Genomic DNA, 20637 nt, shown 5'->3' on the forward strand with positions numbered 1-20637 from the left:
CTGTTCTTCGCTGTCTGGGACAAAGTGGGGATGTTGTGGAAATTTGGGGGAGGGGGTGAGGGGGTGAGGTTCCCCTTACACTGTGTATAAGACAGTAGTTTTGGAATTGTTAGTTAGACTACTTGTTGGTTATTACTGCATTGTCGGAACTAGAAGCACAAGCATTTCGCTACACTCGCATTAACATCTGCTAACCATGTGTATGTGACAAATAAAATTTGATTTGATTTGATTAGTAGTCTTTTGGCAGCATGACCCTGCGTCCCCCATGAAATAACACAAGGTGATCTTCCTTCTGAAAGGAATGTTGTCCAGGGCCTCCACTGCCACCCTCTTGTTGCCCCTGACGCTGCTCTCCTCCTGGTCGTACATGGGACACATGTAGGCTGTTCGCCTCAGGGCGTAGATGTCCACCTCGTCCTCGTCGTCCCACGGCTGGTAGGGCTGCTGGGAGGAAACGGCTGACTTGACCAGACGGGGTCTCATCATGGCCAGCTCTAGGTCACGGGGGATATGCCTCAGACCCAGGCTAGACCTCTGAACTCTGACTCCTTTAAATTACATTACATTAGGTTACATTCATTTATTAATAATTCCTTTATGAATGGTTAAAAACAGGAAAATCACATTCCTGGTTGTACATCAGCAAACAACATATACAATATTGACAATATATTCAATAGACAACATGTGTCATTGCACAAAGAGAAGTGCTGACCTTTCTTTCTCTTCTTCTTGGTCCTTTCATCCCAGGTGTTGGCACTGACAAGGGACACGTTGCCCTGGCCCAGGGAGGGCAGCAGTTTGGGACGGGGGCCACCGGGGTTTGGGGACCTTTGGAGGAGGAGCATCCCTCTGGGCTCTCCTGGCCAGCAGGGGTCCTGTCTGGACGAAGGCCTCAGGCCTGATGATGTCCCTGGGTGGGCTGCTGCTCCCTCTGGCAGCCTCCTCTGGCTGGGCAGCTTTCGGCATGGAGAGAACAAACACATTGTTGCTGAAGCTGCATGACTCTGAAAGGGCCGGCTCCTCCAGGGACAGAGGGCAGGTAGGACGGGGCTCAGGCTGGACTACATCCACAGTGCTGGTGGTGATGCTCACAGGACTGGTAGGTTGGGATTCGAGTATAACGGGACACACAGGATTACTGGGCTTAACTTTTCTCCTAGTGGTGCTCCGAGGGTTGCTAGGCCTTCCCTCAGGTCTGGAAGGCTGAACATCATGCTGGACCAGGCCAACGGGGCTAACAGGCCGTCTATTGGGGCCCACAGGGTTGCTAGGCCTCCCCTCAGGTTTGGATGGCTGTACATCAGGTTGGACCAGGCCAGTTGGTCTAACAGGCCTTCTAGTGGGGCATCGAGGGTTGCTAGGCCTCCCCTCAGGTCTGGAAGGCTGTACATCAGGCTGGACCAGGCCCACTGGTCTAACAGGCCGTCTGGGTTGCTGAGGGTTGCTAGGCCTCCCCTCAGGTCTGGATGGCTGTACATCAGGCTGGACCAGGCCATTGGGCTAACAGGCCGTCTAGTGGGGCATCGAGGGTTGCTAGGCCTCCCCTCAGGTCTAGTGATGCTGACAGGGATTCTAGGTATCATTGACTCAGGCTGGTACAGGCTCTCTGGGCTGCTGGGCCGGGAATCAGGCAGAAGCTTGTAGTTCTTCAGAACCTCAGTGAAGGAAAGCTCCTTGTTGCGCCTGCATCTGTTGGTTTTGGCAGGTAGCTGGGAGCTGCTGCTGTTAAACCAACCGGGAGACTCACGACATCCATCCTGGGCAGGAACCAGGGACTGGAGGTCTCTCCTCTTTCTGTGGGCAGCTGTGGGCCTCTTGGACCTGACGTCATCAGGAGGGGGAGCACGGGGTACAACATGCAGGGAGGGGAACGCTGAGGGCCTGAAAGAGGAGGCCATCACTGGGGCCTGGCTGACCTCTTCTCTCTCCAGCAGCACTCTGTTAGAAGGACAGAGCAGCGAAACACCGATGGACCTTGGTCCTCCAGACCCATTCAGGTTGGGCCTCCTATTCATCATTCACTGGTCTGCAGTATTCTAATCAGAATGCTCCTTCTAGTCTTGAGTACTTGGAATAGGAAGTGGCTTTCGGCACCATTAAATTCTATAAAAAGAGAGCCACAGAAACATCTTTGTTTAGTATTTGGGGAAATGTTTTTATGTTATTACCTGTCTCTTAATTTCATCAAATTCAGTTCTGAGTTTAAATAATTATTTGGGAGAAGATACATTTTAATGGATATGACAAGTTTGTTCAATTCATTTCTAAAATCATAGATATAACTGGTGGTCAATAAAACTGTCTATCCCCTCATTTATCTGATAAACAGACAGACAGGTGTACTTACCGTTCACCTTGTAGTTCAATCAGCAAATGATCCGTCATTTCACCAGTGGCAGCTTGGTGTTTGATCATTACGTCATCAGAGGCATTTTGTATTGTGACGCAACAATGCCAAGCATCAACCTTCCTGTCATGGCTGCCCCTGTAGTTTAATATGTCAACGAAGTGTATTAATCAATCAGACAATCAAATCATCAATGAATGACTGAATTAGTGAAGCAATTTCTAATAAATCAGCTTTAGTATACTGACATCATTAATGGATAAGACTAACAATTACGAAAACGCATCAAATCAATGATGCGTAAAAGTAGATTCGCTCCCACATAGTAAAGTTCGACAACGAACCACTTTAGTGGGTCAATAAATAATCCAAGACTTTGGACGAGGTATATTTGTCCCAATACTGTAGAGAAGGTTACTTATATATGACAACACAGTCTCACAATCAATTCGTGCATATATGTACAAAATGCATTTCAGCAAATTCCGTGCCTGTGGCTTAATTGTGGCTTAATTCGTGCGTAAAGACACAAATTTAACCAGTAGGCTACACACAAGCCTTTTCAACAACCATATAGACGCGATAGTTTATATTTAATTTTTGTTCTTAAACTCGATGTAGGATCAGGCAAAATCCCTTGAGTTGCGCACCTTATGCAGGTTTGGTCCTCGGTTGGTTGCCATGTGTCCATATCGAGTGGTGTGGTCATGATGTCTAGGTCCGCTTGTCTACGGATGTGGAAACCATAGTGCAACCTAGGAGTTTGGTTTCTAGTTTTGAGTCGGTTGATCCACTTCCATCTCTGACACGTGGAAACCGGAGGGGGGAAGGGAGGGGGTGCACTCCACACATATGCGCGTATGCCGTCCGTAGGGTGGGGGTTAGGGTTAGGTCCAGTTGGAGTTAGGGTTAGGTATAGTTAGAATGGTTAAGGTTAGGGGTAAGGTATAGTCGCGTATATGGTTGTTGCAAAGGCTTGTGTGCCTACTGGTTAAATTCGTGTCTTTTCGCACGAATTGAACCACACAAAAATGCACAAAAACGCACGAAATCTGCTGAAATACATTTTGTACATATATGCGCGAATTGGATGTGAGGCTGGGCTGTATATGAGGAACCTGCGACCAGAAAGACTGTTCTGCCGTTTTATATAAAATAATCCAACAGGCCATCTTCTTCTACATACGCGTCTTACTCTTTCCTGTGTTCTTCTCCCTCGACTAGATATATCTATTCTGTGGCCACCACACGTTTTATATGTCATGTTTGTCTTGTAGCTGACAGTGGGGTGAAGACAGGAGCGCAGTTCAGCTGACACGAAGGCGCGGACTGGGGGAATCCGACATGGAGACCTGACGCCACTTTTACGCGCACATATATATATATATGGGGGATTGTAAATGATGCAGACAATTACATTGATGTATTTGAATTACATTGATGGAAGCAACAATCTTGTCGCAATATTAAGCTGAAAAAAAATAAAATGTGTGTGTGTGTGTATGTGTGTGTATATATATATATATATATATATATTTTTTTTTAGAATATACCTTTTTTTATTCATCGCAAACCCTACCACCCTTCCCCCAATTGGAGTAAACTAATGAACAATAAGACTCAGGCTTCTACCTTCAGTTTATACATCTTATACACATTTTACAATCTATTTTACAATAGTTATATTTTGTTTGTTTTTAGTTCTTCCTCTATTTCTGATGTCCATCCAGTTTGATTTATATTGGTAACTGTGTTATTTCACAACATTTCTGAACCTTTATACATTTTACAGACCCGTATGTTTTACATTGGTTCTCTTGTTATTAGTCCCACCATTCAGCTCCATCCAACCCCTCCCACCCCTCCCATGATCTCTCAACACCATCCAGTCCCACCCTTCAGCTCCATCCAACCCCTCCCATCTGTCTCTCAACACCATCCAGTCCCTCCCTTCAGCTCCATTCAACCCCTCCCATCTATCTCTCAACACCATCCAGTCCCCTCCCTTCAGCTCCATTCAACCCCTCCCATCTATCTCTCAACACCATCCAGTCCCACCCTTCAGCTCCATTCAACCCCTCCCCTCCCATCTATCTCCTCAATCACCATCCAGTCCCACCCTTCAGCTCCATTCAACCCCTCCCATCTATCTCTCAACACCCTCCCATCTATCTCTCAACACCATCCAGTCAGCTCCACCCTTCCCAGCTCCATCCAACCCCTCCCATCATCTCTCAACACCATCCAGTCCCACCCTTCAGCTCCATTCAACCCCTCCCATCTATCTCTCAACACCATCCAGTCCCACCCTTCAGCTCCATTCCAACCCCTCCCATCTGTCTCTCAACACCATCCAGTCCCACCCTTCAGCTCCATCCAACCCCTCCCATCTGTCTCTCAACACCATCCAGTCCCACCCCAGCTCCATCCAACCCCTCCCATCTATCTCTTCAACACCATCCAGTCCCACCCTTCAGCTCCATTCAACCCCTCCCATCTATCTCTCAACACCATCCAGTCCCACCCTTCAGCTCCATCCAACCCCTCCTCCCATCTGTCTCTCAACATCATCCAGTCCCACCCTTCAGCTCCATCCAACCCCTCCCATCTATCTCTCAACACCATCCAGTCCCACCCTTCAGCTCCATCCAACCCCCTCCTCCCATCGATCTCTCAACATCATCCAGTCCCACCCTTCAGCTCCATTCATCCAGTCCCCCTCAGCCCATCAACCCCTCCCATCTCTCAACATCATCCAGTCCCACCCTTCAGCTCCATCCAACCCCTCCCATCGATCTCTCAACACCATCCAGTCCCACCCTTCAGCTCCATTCAACCCCTCCCATCTATCTCTCATCCAGCTCCATCCAACCCCTCCCATCTGTCTCTCAACACCATCCAGTCCCACCCTTCAGCTCCATTCAACAGTCCCACCCTCCCATCCTCCCATCTCTCAACACCATCCAGTCCCACCCTTCAGCTCCATTCAACCCCTCCCATCTCTCAACACCATCCAGTCTCTCAGCTCCACACCATCCCAGTCCCACCCTTCAGCTCCATTCAACCCCTCCCATCGATCTCTCAACACCATCCAGTCCCACCCTTCAGCTCCATTCAACCCCTCCCATCTATCTCTTAACACCATCCAGTCCCACCCTTCAGCTCCATCCAACCCCTCCCATCGATCTCTCAACATCATCCATTTTGGATTTCTATTTGCCATATATTTTTCAACTGTGATGTGATGCTTCACAAAAGTACTGAACCTTTCTATTCTCATAGCTTCTACAGATTGTAAATAAAATAAATAAACATTTTTGCTAAATTAATTATATTATTGATTGATTATGGCTTTTGAAATCACCCAGTATTGCTATCTGCAGCGTTAGGTCAAGGCAAATGTTGCAATTCTTCAGCCTTCCTGGACCTGCATCAACATAAACGATCTAATGACTCTGCCTCCTCAAAGCAAAATCTGCAGAGCTGGGAAGACTGTATCCCCCATATATCCCCCATATATATAACATTAGATCGGTTGCAAGAATTTCGTATAGTAATTTAAATAGAAAAATTAGAAGTTTTGAATCTGCCGGATTGCGTATCAATTCATAAACCATGTGCCATGGTACATCGGAAATGTATTCCCATCTATTTCGCAATTTATATGGCACAGCTGTCAGTTTTTTGGTCCTTAAATTAAATTGGTGAATGTTTTTATTATTTACCTTTATTTAACCAGGCAAGTCAGTTAAGAACAAATTCTTATTTTCAATGACGGCCTAGGAACAGTGGGTTAACTGCCTGTTCAGGGGCAGAACGCCAGATTTGTACCTTTCAGCTCGGGGGTTTGAACTTGCAATTTTCCGGTTCCTAGTCCAACTCTCTAACCACTAGGCTACCCTGCCCACTTATTCCCCTTCTACTTGCCTCTTCCATTCTTGTGGTAATGCTGCAATTAGTTGGTTGTAATTGTGGGTAGAGCAGACATTTACATATGTCTGTGTTAGCTGCATGTGTGACACAACTCCACCAGTCCTATTTATGATATCATTCACTGAAATTATACCTTTTTTAAATTCGAAAAAATGTTTTTTTTTAATCAATTAGTATTGTATTATTTGTTCTGTCTTTTCAGGTGGATTAAACTGAAATTACAACCAACTTTCTAAGGCTTGTTTAAAAAAATAACGATATTTTGGAGATTATTTCCTTTTCAAACACCCGAAAGTGAGCAGGTGTAATCTGAATAAAGGGGAAAAGGCCCTTCTTGAAAACAGGACGAGACATTCCTACCAATTTACTAGAGAACCAGTTTGGATTTAAGTATAACTTTTGTATGACTGATGCCTTTAGTGAGGGTTGAGTTTACGAATGTACGGTTTATTAACCCAACTCCCCACAGGCTACTGTTTGGCCGCAGCCCACGACAAATAAATGAAGGATACTTTATAAACCACCCGCGACCTTCTCTTGTGAAAACCAGACATAAGAGAGAGAACAACGTCTAAACCTGGTCTAAACCTCCAATGCTCCCTGCCCAACCCCCTTCCACGCCTCTCCACCAATCACCAGGAAGCCCGGCATCAGAACGTTCCAGGCATTCCTGTGATTGGTAGATAGCAGGTTGATTGGCATGTCGAACATCGACGGTGAAATGCTGTTAAATTTTAAACGAATATTTCTAAGTAACAACCAACAACTTAAAAATATGATGTTGAAATGATCATTATTGTGTTGGACTGACATGCCAGATCTAGTTATGAACGTCAGTTGTGCTTGGAACATTTCAACAGACGTCGTCTTGATCTTTCTCCTCTGGAAAGGCCATGTGGCAGGTAACGACCAAACTATCACTTGGAATGTAGTTTGGATCTACACATGTTTTCAACGAAATGTCAAAAAATATTCCTTAAATAATATTCTTCAAGTACGAAAAGCCTTTAGCTAGTTATATTGTCAGAGTAAGTTATATATTTGCACGTTGATAAACTAGCTAGTTAACTTCCATGATGTCTGTATAGTTAACTAGTGGTGGACATGCTACTAGCTAGTTGACTTCCATGATGTCTGTATAGTTAACTAGTGGTGGGCATGCTACTAGCTAGTTGACTTCCATGATGTCTGTATAGTTAACTAGTGGTGGGCATGCTACTAGCTAGTTGACTTCCATGATGTCTGTATAGTTAACTAGTGGTGGGCATGCTACTAGCTAGTTGACTTCCATGATGTCTGTATAGTTAACTAGTGGTGGACATGCTACTAGCTAGTTAACTTCCATGATGTCTGTATAGTTAACTAGTGGTGGGCATGCTACTAGCTAGTTGACTTCCATGATGTCTGTGTAGTTAACTAGTGGTGGGCATGCTACTAGCTAGTTAACTTCCATGATGTCTGTATAGTTAACTAGTGGTGGGCATGCTACTAGCTAGTAAGTTAGCAGTGCATTTTCTTGCCTCAGTGCTGTTTATAACTTTTGTCATTATTGTGTAGGTTTTATTAGAACCGAAATAGCTATGTAACATATTAGCTACCTAGCTTAGCAAAATGCATCGTCAGCAACATTACAGTAGAGCTGAACACATGTGTCCCTGCAAGGTAATGTTTTCCTGCAAGGCAAGCTAATGTAAACTCACCCCATTCCGATATTCATGCGTTGATCGACATGGTAATGGCTCTATAGTATTAGAGAAAAGTTACATCTTGATCTGTCATGTCGTAACGTACAGCACGCATAAAACAACTATTTCTGTCTTACAATCTCTCTCCACCAGGTGTAGCACTTCTATCATCCTTTAAAAACAAGAAATGGACAGTGACTGGGGGATACCTAGTCATTTTTTTGTCAAACCTTCAAATAGGTATGTAATGACACATTATATAAACTCTTTATAGTGTTTTATTTACATTTTAGAGGCGATAAGGTGATAAGTTGGAAAGATCAAGTGGAAAAAAAGCCATTTTCCCACACAACATCTCTCCTTCTCACTATCACGCATTAGTTCCTCTTCCCCACCCGCCATTTTTAAAAAGACCCGACGGGGCTCATTGCCTGCTTGAATTATGCAGAAACGGGCAGCATTTAGGTCATGTAATTGATTCTGTTAGAAAGGGGAGAAATTGTGCTTTACAATGGTATTGACATTATAGTTGATCTGGAAATATTACGTTTTTGGGGCGCTAAAATAAGGGCAATTGTACGGACCAAGGCGATGTACGAGTTTACGTGAGTTTACGTTAGCTATCTAAAGCTGAAGTCATTTGAGTGTTATTTTCCTGACATTGTCATAGGTTTTAATACAACTTCTCTTCTTTAGGTTTAGGTGTTCAGACGTTCCTGAGTACTGGACAGACCATATTTTCCAGAATACATTGACAAGGTATGTCAATATATTCAAATGTCTTTGTGTTTTCATTGTAACTCACATAAGGGCTTGTAGGGCCCCATTATTTCCGCAATGTTGAAAACTCAAGACGGAATCCAGAAATTGAAACAGAATACAGGTTCACCTCGGACAGGATACATAGGATTTTTTTTTTTTTTTTACAGTAACCTAACATTAGTGTGAATAATAGGTATTAGATATATATATTTATTTATTTCACCTTTATTTAACCAGGTAGGCTAGTTGAGAACAAGTTCTAATTTTTCAACTGCTACATGGCCAAGATAAAGCAAAGCAGTTGGACACATACAACAACACAGAGTTACACATGGAATAAACAAACATACGGTCAATATTACAGTAGAAAAGGACAACAAAAAGTCTCTATACAGTGAGTGCAAATGAGGTAAGATAAAGGAGATAAGGCAGTAAATAGGCCATAGTGGCGAAGTAAATACAATATAGAAATTAAACACTGGAATGGTAGATGTGCAGAAGATGAATGTGCAAGTAGAGATACTGGGGTGCAAAGGAGCAAAATAAATACAGTATGGGGAGGAGGTCGTTGGATGGGCTGTTTACAGATGGGTTATGTACAGGTGCAGTGATCTGTGAGCTGCTCTGACAGCTGGTGTTTAAAGCTAGTGAGGGAGATATGAGTCTCCAGCTTCAGTGATTTTTGCAGTTCGTTCCAGTCATTGGCAGCAGAGAACTGGAAGGAAAGGCAGCCAAAGGATGAATTGGCTTTAGGGGGTGACCAGTGAGATCAAATCAAATCAAATGTTATTTGTCACATACACATGGTTAGCAGATGTTAATGCGAGTGTAGCGAAATGCTTGTGCTTCTAGTTCTGACAATGCAGTAATAACTAACGAGTAATCTAGCTAACAATTCCAAAACTACTACCTTATACACATAAGTGTAAAGGGATAAAGAATATGTACATAAAGATATATGAATGAGTGATGGTACAGAACGGCATAGGCAAGATGCAGTAGATGATATCGAGTACAGTATATACATATGAGATGAGTATGTAAACAAAGTGGCATAGTTTAAAGTGGCTAGTGATACATGTATTACATAAGGATGCAGTCGATGATATAGAGTACAGTATATACGTATGCATATGAGATAAATAATGTAGGGTATGTAAACATTATATTAAGTAGCATTGTTTAAAGTGGCTAGTGATATATTTGACATCATTTCCCATCAATTCCCATTATTAAAGTGGCTGGAGTTGAGTCAGTGTGTTGGCAGCAGCCACTCAATGTTAGTGGTGGCTGTTTAACAGTCTGATGGCCTTGAGATAGAAGATAGAAGCTGTTTTTCAGTCTCTCGGTCCCAGCTTTGATGCACCTGTACTGACCTCGCCTTCTGGATGACAGCGGGGTGAACAGGCAGTGGCTCGGGTGGTTGTTGTCCTTGATGATCTTTATGGCCTTCCTGTGACATCGGTGGTGTAGGTGTCCTGGAGGGCAGGTAGTTTGCCCCCCGGTGATGCGTTGTGCAGACCTCACTACCCTCTGGAGAGCCTTACGGTTGTGGGCGGAGCAGTTGCCGTACCAGGCGGTGATACAGCCCGACAGGATGCTCTCGATTGTGCATCTGTAGAAGTTTGTGAGTGCTTTTGGTGACAAGCCAAATTTCTTCAGCCTCCTGAGGTTGAAGAGGCGCTGCTGCGCCTTCTTCACGATGCTGTCTGTGTGGGTGGACCAATTCAGTTTGTCTGTGATGTTTACGCAGAGGAACTTAAAACTTACTACCCTCTCCACTAATGTTCCATCGATGTGGATAGGGGGGTGTTCCCTCTGCTGTTTCCTGAAGTCCACAATCATCTCCTTAGTTTTGTTGACGTTGAGTGTGAGGTTATTTTCCTGACACCACACTCCGAGGGCCCTCAACTCCTCCCTGTAGGCCGTCTCGTCGTTGTTGGTAATCAAGCCTACCACTGTTGTGTCGTCCGCAAACTTGATGATTGAGTTGGAGCCGTGGGTGAACAGGGAGTACAGGAGAGGGCTCAGAACGCACCCTTGAGGGGCCCCAGTGTTGAGGATCAGCGGGGTGGAGATGTTGCCTACCCTCACCACCTGGGGGTGTCCCGTCAAAGGCCAGGACCCAGTTGCACAGAGCGGGGTCGAGACCCAGGGTCTCGAGCTTGATGATGAGTTTGGAGGGTACTATGGTGTTAAATGCTGAGCTGTGGTCGATGAACAGCTGGAATGCGTGCTACGGGTGGGTGCTGCTATGGTGACCATTGAGCTGAGATAAGGTGGGGCTTGACCTAGCAGAGACTTGTAGATGACCTGGAGCCAGTGGGTTTGGCGACGAGAGGGAAGCGAGGGCCAGCCAACGAGAGCATACAGTTCGCAGTGGTGGGTAGTATATGGGGCTTTGGTGACAAAACTGATGGCACTGTGATAGACCGCATCCAATTTGTTGAGTAGAGGGTTGGAGGCTATTTTATAAATGACATCGCCATAGTCGAGGATTGGTTGGATGGTCAGTTTTACGAGGGTATATTTGGCAGCATGAGTGAGGGATGCTTTGTTGCGAAACAGGAAGCCGATTCTAGATTTAATTTTGGATTGGAGATGCTTAATGTGAGTCTGGAAGGAGAGTTTACAGTCTAACCAGACACCTAGGTATTTGTAGTTATCCACATATTCTAAGTCAGAGCCGTCCAGAGTAGTGATGCTGGACGGGTATTTTATATACTGTATTTTTAAATCAACCAAATGGATTGAACACGTTAACCCACTGTTCCTAGGCCGTCATTGAAAATCAGAATCTGTTCTTAACTGACTTGCCTAGTTAAATGAAGGATAAACAACAACAACAAATCATAGTTTTCACAGTTATTTCATGTGATGGGAGGACCAAGAAGAAGAAAGGTTAGCACTTCTCCTTGTGTAATAACATGTTTTCATTAGACCACTGGCTGTAACTGTGTTAATGATTGATTTCAGGAAAACGCCAAGGAGTGTGGAGATGCATCTCAGATCTACCTGTCTGTCTCTCTCTTCTTCACCTGTCTCACTGCCTCCTTCACCTGTCTCAAGGCCTCCACGCTGGTCTTCCGATGACAGACAGACAGCTACCTAGCCTAAACCCCGCCCCCTTCTGAATCAGAATCTCCCTGGAATGTTCCAGAATGCCTGAACTTAGCATGCCTGCTGCTGTTTGTGTCATCTTTATCAATCAATATGACTATAAGATTTAAGTAATGATATTGATCATTTTGGCTGATGGACTGAGAGGAATAAGCTGTTGACTGACTCCATGTTTGATGACTTTATAATCACAGAGAGCTGTTGACTGACTCCATGTTTGATGACTTTACAATCACAGAGAGCTGTTGACTGACTCCATGTTTGATGACTTTATAATCACAGAGAGCTGTTGACTGACTCCATGTTTGATGACTTTATAATCACAGAGAGCTGTTGACTGACTCCATGTTTGATGACTTTATAATCACAGAGAGCTGTTGACTTCAGATGTTTGATGTCTTTCAACCACCAAAGTTGTGCTTCTTTGGACAACCGTTCTAAAACCATGAAAGGGCTTTTTGGTTTCTTCATCATTTAGTGTCTTATAAGAGAACATTGGTTGAAGGAACAACGTTACAATGTGATGGACTACTAGGTGGAACAGCCATTCTGTTAGAAGGAACAACGTTACAATGTGATGGACTACTAGGTGGAACAGCCATTCTGTTAGAAGGAACAACGTTACAATGTGATGGACTACTAGGTGGAACAGCCTCTCAACTCCAAAGATTGTATTTTCTTCAACACTTTTATTTCTGTAATGCTTCAGGGAAATGTAAAGACAAGGTCCTGGACAGTAACAGGATTATTGTCTTTCTGTCTGAGACTCTGTCATCATAGAGATCTAGTAGTTTATTTAGATCAGGGTTGGGGTCAATTCCTTTACATTTCAGGAAGTAAACTGAAAGTCCAATTCCAATTTTCCTCAATACCACTCTGAGAAAATGTCAGTTTACTTCCTGAATTGACTGTATTGACATTGAACTGACCCCAACACTGGTTTAGAGATAAGAGACTGTAGTCCTCGAGGGGGAGAAGAGGTGAGGGGAGGCAGGGTGAAGGGGTCCTCTTGGGGGAGGAGTGGTGAGGGGAGGCAGGGTGAAGGGGTCATCTTGGGGGAGGAGTGGTGAGGGGAGGGGAGACAGAGGACATCTCAGTCTGATCACTGGAGGTTCTCTTGCTACAGAGATGGTCTATAGAAGCCTTTTAGTAGCTGACATTCCTAACCTCAACTGAGAGGGTCTCAGTCCCTCTGATGGCCCTGTTGGTGTCTCTCTGTGTGTCTCCTGTTCTTCGCTGTCTGGGACAAAGGGAGGTTGTTGTGGAAATTGAGGGGGGTGAGGTTAGTAGTCTTTTGGCAGCATGACCCTGCGACCCCCCATGAAATAACACAAGGTGATCTTCCTTCTGAAAGGAATGTTGTCCAGGGCCTCCACTGCCACCCTCTTGTTGCCCCTGACGCTGCTCTCCTCCTGGTCGTACATGGGACACATGTAGGCTGTTCGCCTCAGGGCGTAGATGTCCACCTCGTCCTCGTCGTCCCACGGCTGGTAGGGCTGCTGGGAGGGAACGGCCGACTTGACCAGACGGGGTCTCATCATGGCCAGCTCTAGGTCACGGGGGATATGCCTCAGACCCAGGCTAGACCTCTGAACTCTGACTCCTTTAAATTACATTACATTATGTTACATTCATTTATTAGTAATTCATTTATGAATGTTTAAAACATGAAAATCATATTCCTGGTTGTACATCAGCAAACAACATACATGATACAATATTGACAATATATTCAATAGACAAAATGTGTCATTGCACAAAGAGAAGTGCTGACCTTTCTTTCTCTTCTTCTTGGTCCTTTCATCCCAGGCGTTGGCACTGACCAGGGACACGTTGCCCTGGCCCAGGGAGGGCAGCAGTTTGGGCCGGGGGGCCACCGGGGGTTTGGGGACCTTTGGAGTAGGAGCATCCCTCTGGGCTCTCCTGGCCAGCAGGGGTCCTGTCTGGACGAAGGCCTCAGGCCTGATGATGTCCCTGGGTGGGCTGCTGCTCCCTCTGGCAGCCTCCTCTGGCTGGGCAGCTTTCGGCATGGAGAGAACAAACACATTGTTGCTGAAGCTGCATGACTCTGAAAGGGCCGGCTCCTCCAGGGTCAGAGGGCAGGTAGGACGGGACTCAGGCTGGACTACATCCACAGTGCTGGTAGTGATGCTCACAGGACTGGTAGGTTGGGACTCGAGCATAATGGAACACACAGGATTACTGGGCTTAACTTTTCTCCTAGTGGTGCTCCGAGGGTTGCTAGGCCTTCCCTCAGGTCTGGAAGGCTGAACATCAGGCTGGACCAGGCTGACTGGTCTAACAGGCCATGTCTAGTGGGGCCCAGAGGGTTGCTAGGCCTCCCCTCAGGTCTGGATGGCTGTACATCAGGTTGGACTAGGCCCACTGGTCTAACAGGCCGTCTAGTGGGGCCCAGAGGGTTGCTAGGCCTCCCCTCAGGTCTGGAAGGCTGTACATCAGGCTGGACCAGGCCCACTGGTCTAACAGGCCGTCTGGGTTGCCGAGGGTTGCTAGGCCTCCCCTCAGGTCTGGAAGGCTGTACATCAGGTTGGACCAGGCCTACGGGGCTAACAGGCCGTCTAGTGGGGCGTTGAGGGTTGCTAGGCCTCCCCTCAGGTCTAGTGATGCTGACAGAGATTCTAGGTATCATTGACTCAGGCTGGTACAGGCTCTCTGGGCTGCTGGGCCGGGAATCAGGCAGAAGCTTGTAGTTCTTCAGAACCTCAGTGAAGGAAAGCTCCTTGTTGCGCCTGCGTCTGTTGGTTTTGGCAGGTAGCTGGGAGCTGCTGCTGTTAAACCAACCGGGAGACTCACGACATCCATCCTGGACAGGAACCAGGGACTGGAGGTCTCTCCTCTTTCTGTGGGCAGCTGTGGGCCTCTTGGGCCTGACGTCGTCAGGAGGGGGAGCATGAGGTACAACATGCAGGGAGGGGAACGCTGAGGGCCTGAAAGAGGAGGCCATCACTGGGGCCTGGCTGACCTCTTCTCTCTCCAGCAGCACTCTGTTAGAAGGACAGAGTAGCGGAACACCGATGGACCTTGGTCCTCCAGACCCATTCAGGTTGGGCCTCCTATTCATCATTCACTGGTCTGCAGTATTCTAATCAGAATGCTCCTTCTAGTCTTGAATACTTGGAATAGGAAGTGGCTTTCGGCACCATTAAATTCTATAAAAAGAGAGCCACAGAAACATCTTTGTTTAGTATTTGGGGAAATGTTTTTCATGTTATTACCTGTCTCTTAATTTCATCAAATTCAGTTCTGAGTTGAAATAATTATTTGGGAGAAGATACATTTTAATGGATATGACAAGTTTGTTCAATTCATTTCTAAAATCATAGATATAACTGGTGGTCAATAAAACTGTCTATCCCCTCATTTATCTGATAAACAGACAGACAGGTGTACTTACCGTTCACCTTGTAGTTCAATCAGCTAATGATCCGTCATTTCACCAGTGGCAGCTTGGTGTTTGATCATTACGTCATCAGAGGCATTTTGTATTGTGACGCAACAATGCCAAGCATCAACCTTCCTGTCATGGCTGCCCCTGTAGTTTAATATGTCAACGAAGTGTATTAATCAATCAGACAATCAAACCATCAATGAATGACTGAATTAGTGAAGCAATTTCTAATAAATCAGCTTCAGTGTACTGACATAATTAATGGACCAGACTAACAATTACGAAAACGCATCAAATCAATGATGCGTAAAAGTAGATTCGCTCCCACATAGTAAAGTTCGAAAACAAACCACTTTAGTGAGTCAATAAACTAGCCAAGACTTTGGACGAGGTATATTTGTCCCAATACTGTAGGACAGGCTACTTATATATGACAACACAGTCTCACAATCAATTCGTGCATATATGTACAAAATGCATTTCAGCAAATTCCGTGCGTTTTTGTGGCTTAATTCGTGCGTAAAGACACAAATTTAACCAGTAGGCTACACACAAGCCTTTTCAACAACCATATAGACGCGATAGTTTATATTTAATTTTTGTTCTTAAACTCGATGTAGGATCAGGCAAAATCCCTTGAGTTGCGCACCTTATGCAGGTTTGGTCCTCGGTTGGTTGCCATGTGTCCATATCGAGTGGTGTGGTCATGATGTCTAGGTCCGCTTGTCAACGGATGTGGAAACCATAGTGCAACCTAGGAGTTTGGTTTCTAGTTTTGAGTGGGTTGATCCACTTCCATCTCTGAAACGTGGAAACCGGAGGGGGGAAGGGAAGGGGGTGCACTCCACACATATGCGCGTAGGCCGTCCGTAGGGTGGGGGTTAGGGTTAGGTCCAGTTGGAGTTAGGGTTAGGTATAGTTAGAATGGTTAAGGTTAGGGGTAAGGTATAGTCGCGTATATGGTTGTTGCAAAGGCTTGTGTGCCTACTGGTTAAATTCGTGTCTTTTCGCACGAATTAAGTAGCACATAAATTCGTGTATTTTCGATCGAAGTGAACCACACAAAAATGCACAAAAACGCACGAAATCTGCTGAAATACATTTTGTACATATATGCGCGAATTGGATGTGAGGCTGGGCTGTATATGAGGAACCTGCGACCAGAAAGACTGTTCTGCCGTTTTATATAAAATAATCCAACAGGCCATCTTCTTCTACATACGCGTCTTACTCTTTCCTGTGTTCTTCTCCCTCGACTAGATATATCTATTCTGTGGCCACCACACGTTTTATATGTCATGTTTGTCTTGTAGCTGACAGTGGGGTGAAGACAGGAGCGCAGTTCAGCTGACACGAAGGCGCGGACTGGGGGAATCCGACATGGAGACCTGACGCCACTTTTACGCGCACTTTCGGATTGGCCTACTTTGAAATGAACATAAATATTAACGTAACATACTGGAGGTTGGGCTCAGGGTTCAAGTGTTGGTTTTACACATGTTGATATAGAGAAATACAGTCTAATAGTGGATCGGCCTCCTGCAGTGTTGGTTACACATGTTGATATAGAGAAATACAGTCTGATAGTGGATCGGCCTCCTGCAGTGTTGGTTACACATGTTGATATAGAGAAATACAGTCTGATAGTGGATCGGCCTCCTGCAGTGTTGGTTACACATGTTGATATAGAGAAATACAGTCTGATAGTGGATCGTATGTTATTTTTATTTTTTTATATTTCGGGAATTCCTTCTCATTTATTAACCAATTACTTATTCAATAATTCGTGTATTTATTTAGCTTATCTTGTTTACATGTAATACCCTATGGCCTGACCATAGAAATAAGAATGAATAGAACAAACATGGAAGCTCTAACCCTGGCAATTGACTGGTATTTATATTTATTTAGGATCCACATTCATTCTTGCCAAGGCAGCAGCTACTCTTCCTGGGGTCCAGCAACATTGAGGCAGATACGGTGCATTTGGAAAGTATTCAGACCCCTTGACTTTTTCAACATTTTGTTACGTTACAGCCTCATTCTAAAATAGATTTTTTTCAACCCCGTTTTTTCCCCTAATCAATATACACACAATACTCCATAATGACAAAGTAAAAACACGTTAGACATTTTTTCACATTCATAAACTTAATTTAATAAAAGTATTTAGACTCTTTACTATGAGACTCGAAACTGAGCTCAGGTGCATCATGTTTCCATTGATCATCCTAGAGATGTTTCTACAACTTGATTGGAGTCCACCTGTGTTAATTCAATTGATTGGACATGATTTGGAAAGGCACACACCTGTCTATATAAGGTCCCACAGTTGACAGTGCATGTCAGAGCAAAAACCAAGCCATGAGGTCGAAGGATGTGTCTGTAAAGCTCTGAGACCGGATTTTGTCGAGGCACAGATCTGGGGAAGTCTCCGAAAAAATGTCTAAAGCATTGAAGGTCCCCAAGAACACAGTGGCCTCCATCATTCTTCAATGGAAGAAGTTTCAGAACCAGCAAGACTCTTACAAGAGCTGGCCGTCCGGACAAACTAAGTAATCAGGGGAGAAGGTCCTTGGTCAGGGAGGTGACCATGAACCCAATGGTCACTCTGTCAGAGCTCCAGAGTACCTCTGTGGCGATGGGAGAATCTTCCAGAAGGAGATCCATCTCTGCAGCACTCCACTAAATCAGGCTTTTATGGTGAAGTGGGCAGACGGAAGCCACTTTGTAAAAGGCACATGACAGCCCGCGTGGAGTTTGCCAAAAGGCACCTAAAGACTCTCAGACCGTGAGAAACAAGATTCTCTGGTCTAATGAAACCAAGATTGAACATGGTGGTGGCAACATCATACTGTGAGGATGTTTGTCATCGGCAGGGACTGGGAGACTAGTCTGGATCGAGGGAAAGATGTACAGAGCATCATCGTTGATGAAAACCTTCTCCAGATCGCTCATGACCTCCTGACTGCATACTGAGTTCAAGCCCTGGGTGCAGGGTACTGAGTTCAAGCCCTGGGTGGTGGGGATCCTGCCCACTCACTGCAGGGTACTGAGTTCAAGCCCTGGGTGGTGGGGATCCTGCCCACTCACTGTTCAGCCCTGGGTGGTGGGGGCCCACTACCGAGTTCTGAGTTCAAGCCCTGGGTGGTGGGGATCCTGCCCACTCACTCACTGAGTTCAAGCCCTGGGTGGTGGGGATCCTGCCCACTCACTGCCTGAGTTCAAGCCCTGGGTGGTGGGGATCCTGCCCACTCACTGCAGGGTACTGAGTTCAAGCCCTGGGTGGTGGGGATCCTGCCCACTCACTGCAGGGTACCGAGTTCAAGCCCTGGGTGGTGGGGATCCTGCCCACTCACTGCAGGGTACCGAGTTCAAGCCCTGGGTGGTGGGGATCCTGCCCACTCACTGCAGGGTACTGAGTTCAAGCCCTGGGTGGTGGGGATCCTGCCCCTCACTGCACTGCAGTTCAAGCCCTGGGTGGTGGGGATCCTGCCCACTCACTGCAGGGTACTGAGTTCAAGCCCTGGGTGGTGGGGACTCACTGCAGGGTACTGAGTTCAAGCCCTGGGTGGTGGGGATCCTGCCCACTCACTGCAGGGTACCGAGTTCAAGCCCTGGGTGGTGGGGATCCTGCCCACTCACCGCAGGGTACCGAGTTCAAGCCCTGGGTGGTGGGGATCCTGCCCACTCACTGCAGGGTACTGAGTTCAAGCCCTGGATGGTAAAGAACCTGACTGCAGTCAGTGAGCAGGAAGCTTACCACCCAGGGCTTGAACTCAGTAGCAGAGAGCTCAGCTAGTTCCCTACTGAACCCTCCTAACCTTCTACTAGACTTGCATGCCATGGAAGGGTAATGTACAGTCTTTTTGTCAAATGGGATGAAGTGTTGACCATTTCCAGTGCTGTTGAGGCGGCTGCCAGGAGATCGAGAGGTATTGTGGAAAGACCAACAGTATTAGATGCAGGCCTCAGAATGTACACACATTTTTCTACCTCTTTTCACCACTAGATGGCAACAGTCTAATGAAAAAACATGTAGGACTACAAACTGGGCAGGAAAACTCATGCCATTACATAAAACTGCACAATAAGAGGAATGTCTGATAAAATCCCACAATGAATGACATTTTGAAATGCACCTCAAATCAACATAAAGTATTAGATGTCACAAAGCCAAATAAATACATCAAACTTTCCCAGAATCCAAACCCTTTTTATTAGAACAATTACAGCAGATATAAAGACCTATTGCAAATCCCACGGTCACCACTGGACGTGTGCTTCAACAATATGCACTTCCCCAAAGAAACAAAAATAAATTAATTTAAAAAAACATCTGTTTTCCTTTGTTTTTTTTTCTGTTGAAATGTCACAATGAAACCAAAGGCCTTGTAATTCTGGGTCTGAAGATTGAGAAGACATCTATATCGTCTCAACACAGAGCATTAAGGACCTCCTAGCCTGGTCTCAGATCTCTTTGTGCCATCGAGCCAACTCTGACGGTCACAGTCTGACGAGTTGGGCAAAACAGCACAAACACATCTGGGACCAGGCTATCAAGGACCAAACCCAAGAGAAGGACAGAAAGGGAGAAGAACTCCTTCCTCCTAAAAGAGTCAAGAGTGGAAACTGCCTCCCTGATTATGTTTAACTCCGATGATCAAACACACTCCTCTACAACAGAGTTATATGGAGTGTTTAAGGGTCCGACTCCACTGTCTGGTCTCGACTAGTTGCCAGATCTGTACAGGCTTAAGCCAAACTTCCGACTATCAACGTCATGGCATTATTTTACGAAAGCACATACTGGACCTGGCAACCAAGCTAGGTGGGACCCCTGTTATCCAGTGGAACTGAGATCAAGGTCATAATGAATACATGTCTGTTAGTGTTTCAACTGGAGCGACAGGTACAGAAGCAGTACGACTGAGCAGGTGTGTGGCGGATGAATCTGAAGTGGAGAGAGAAGGCTCTCAGCCTCAGCACAGCTGTGCACCGTGGCGTAGATACACGTCTAGAAAGTAGATCTGATACATATGAATAACTAAAAGGACTCAATTCAATCCGTACCGCCGAAGCTCACCTCCCATTGAGCCGACTTACGCAGCGTTTACCACGAATGCAGTCTCAGCGAAACGATTGCTTTTAAATGTCAAATCGTGTTTTAACGCTGAACTTCAGCAATGGATTGAATCAAGCCCTAATACACAGAGCTCTAAACAGACCCCCAGAGTGTTGTGAAACCGCTCTGAGGGAATCTGCTATTACATGTTTCAATCTTTTCAAATCACATACACACCCTTTAAAAGAGAATAGAAAACGTCCCCCAAAAAAACAGACACAATCACAACGGTATTGGATCACGAAAAACC

At 45.6% G+C, this 20637-nt stretch overlaps 1 protein-coding gene and 1 long non-coding RNA gene across 3 annotated transcripts; one reads left to right on the forward strand and one right to left on the reverse strand.

The window, feature by feature from the left end:
- Positions 1-6628: 6628 nt before the first annotated feature.
- On the forward strand, positions 6629-12534 carry LOC121845193. 2 transcript variants are annotated; one of them, XR_006082419.1, is made up of 3 exons: positions 6629-7188; positions 8668-8730; positions 11710-12534. It is a non-coding gene; the product is annotated as an uncharacterized LOC121845193 (long non-coding RNA). The 2 variants fall into 2 exon arrangements; XR_006082420.1 differs by lacking the exon at positions 6629-7188 and adding an exon at positions 8164-8211.
- A 73-nt stretch (positions 12535-12607) lies between these two features.
- Positions 12608-16639, reverse strand: LOC112240502. The gene is made up of 3 exons (XM_024408785.2): positions 15269-16639; positions 13628-15023; positions 12608-13456 (listed from the first exon to the last, which is right to left on the reverse strand). Exons 2-3 carry the CDS (start codon positions 14034-14036, stop codon positions 13137-13139), a joined length of 729 nt encoding a protein of 242 aa, XP_024264553.2. The 5' UTR covers positions 14037-15023; positions 15269-16639; the 3' UTR covers positions 12608-13136.
- Positions 16640-20637: the final 3998 nt, after the last annotated feature.

This window comes from Oncorhynchus tshawytscha, unplaced genomic scaffold (assembly GCF_018296145.1).
Source record: "Oncorhynchus tshawytscha isolate Ot180627B unplaced genomic scaffold, Otsh_v2.0 Un_scaffold_1828_pilon_pilon, whole genome shotgun sequence".
In the NCBI taxonomy this organism is placed as follows: Eukaryota; Metazoa; Chordata; class Actinopteri; order Salmoniformes; family Salmonidae; genus Oncorhynchus; species Oncorhynchus tshawytscha.

Bases quoted from the DNA above. Each gene is read 5' to 3' on its own strand.
- LOC112240502 (XM_024408785.2), bottom strand. From the start codon at position 14,036: ATGCTCGAGTCCCAACCTACCAGTCCTGTGAGCATCACTACCAGCACT. The intron at 13,457-13,627 runs GTCAGCACTTCT...TGTAATTTAAAG, and splicing joins CAAGAAGAAGAGAAAGAAAG to GAGTCAGAGTTCAGAGGTCT.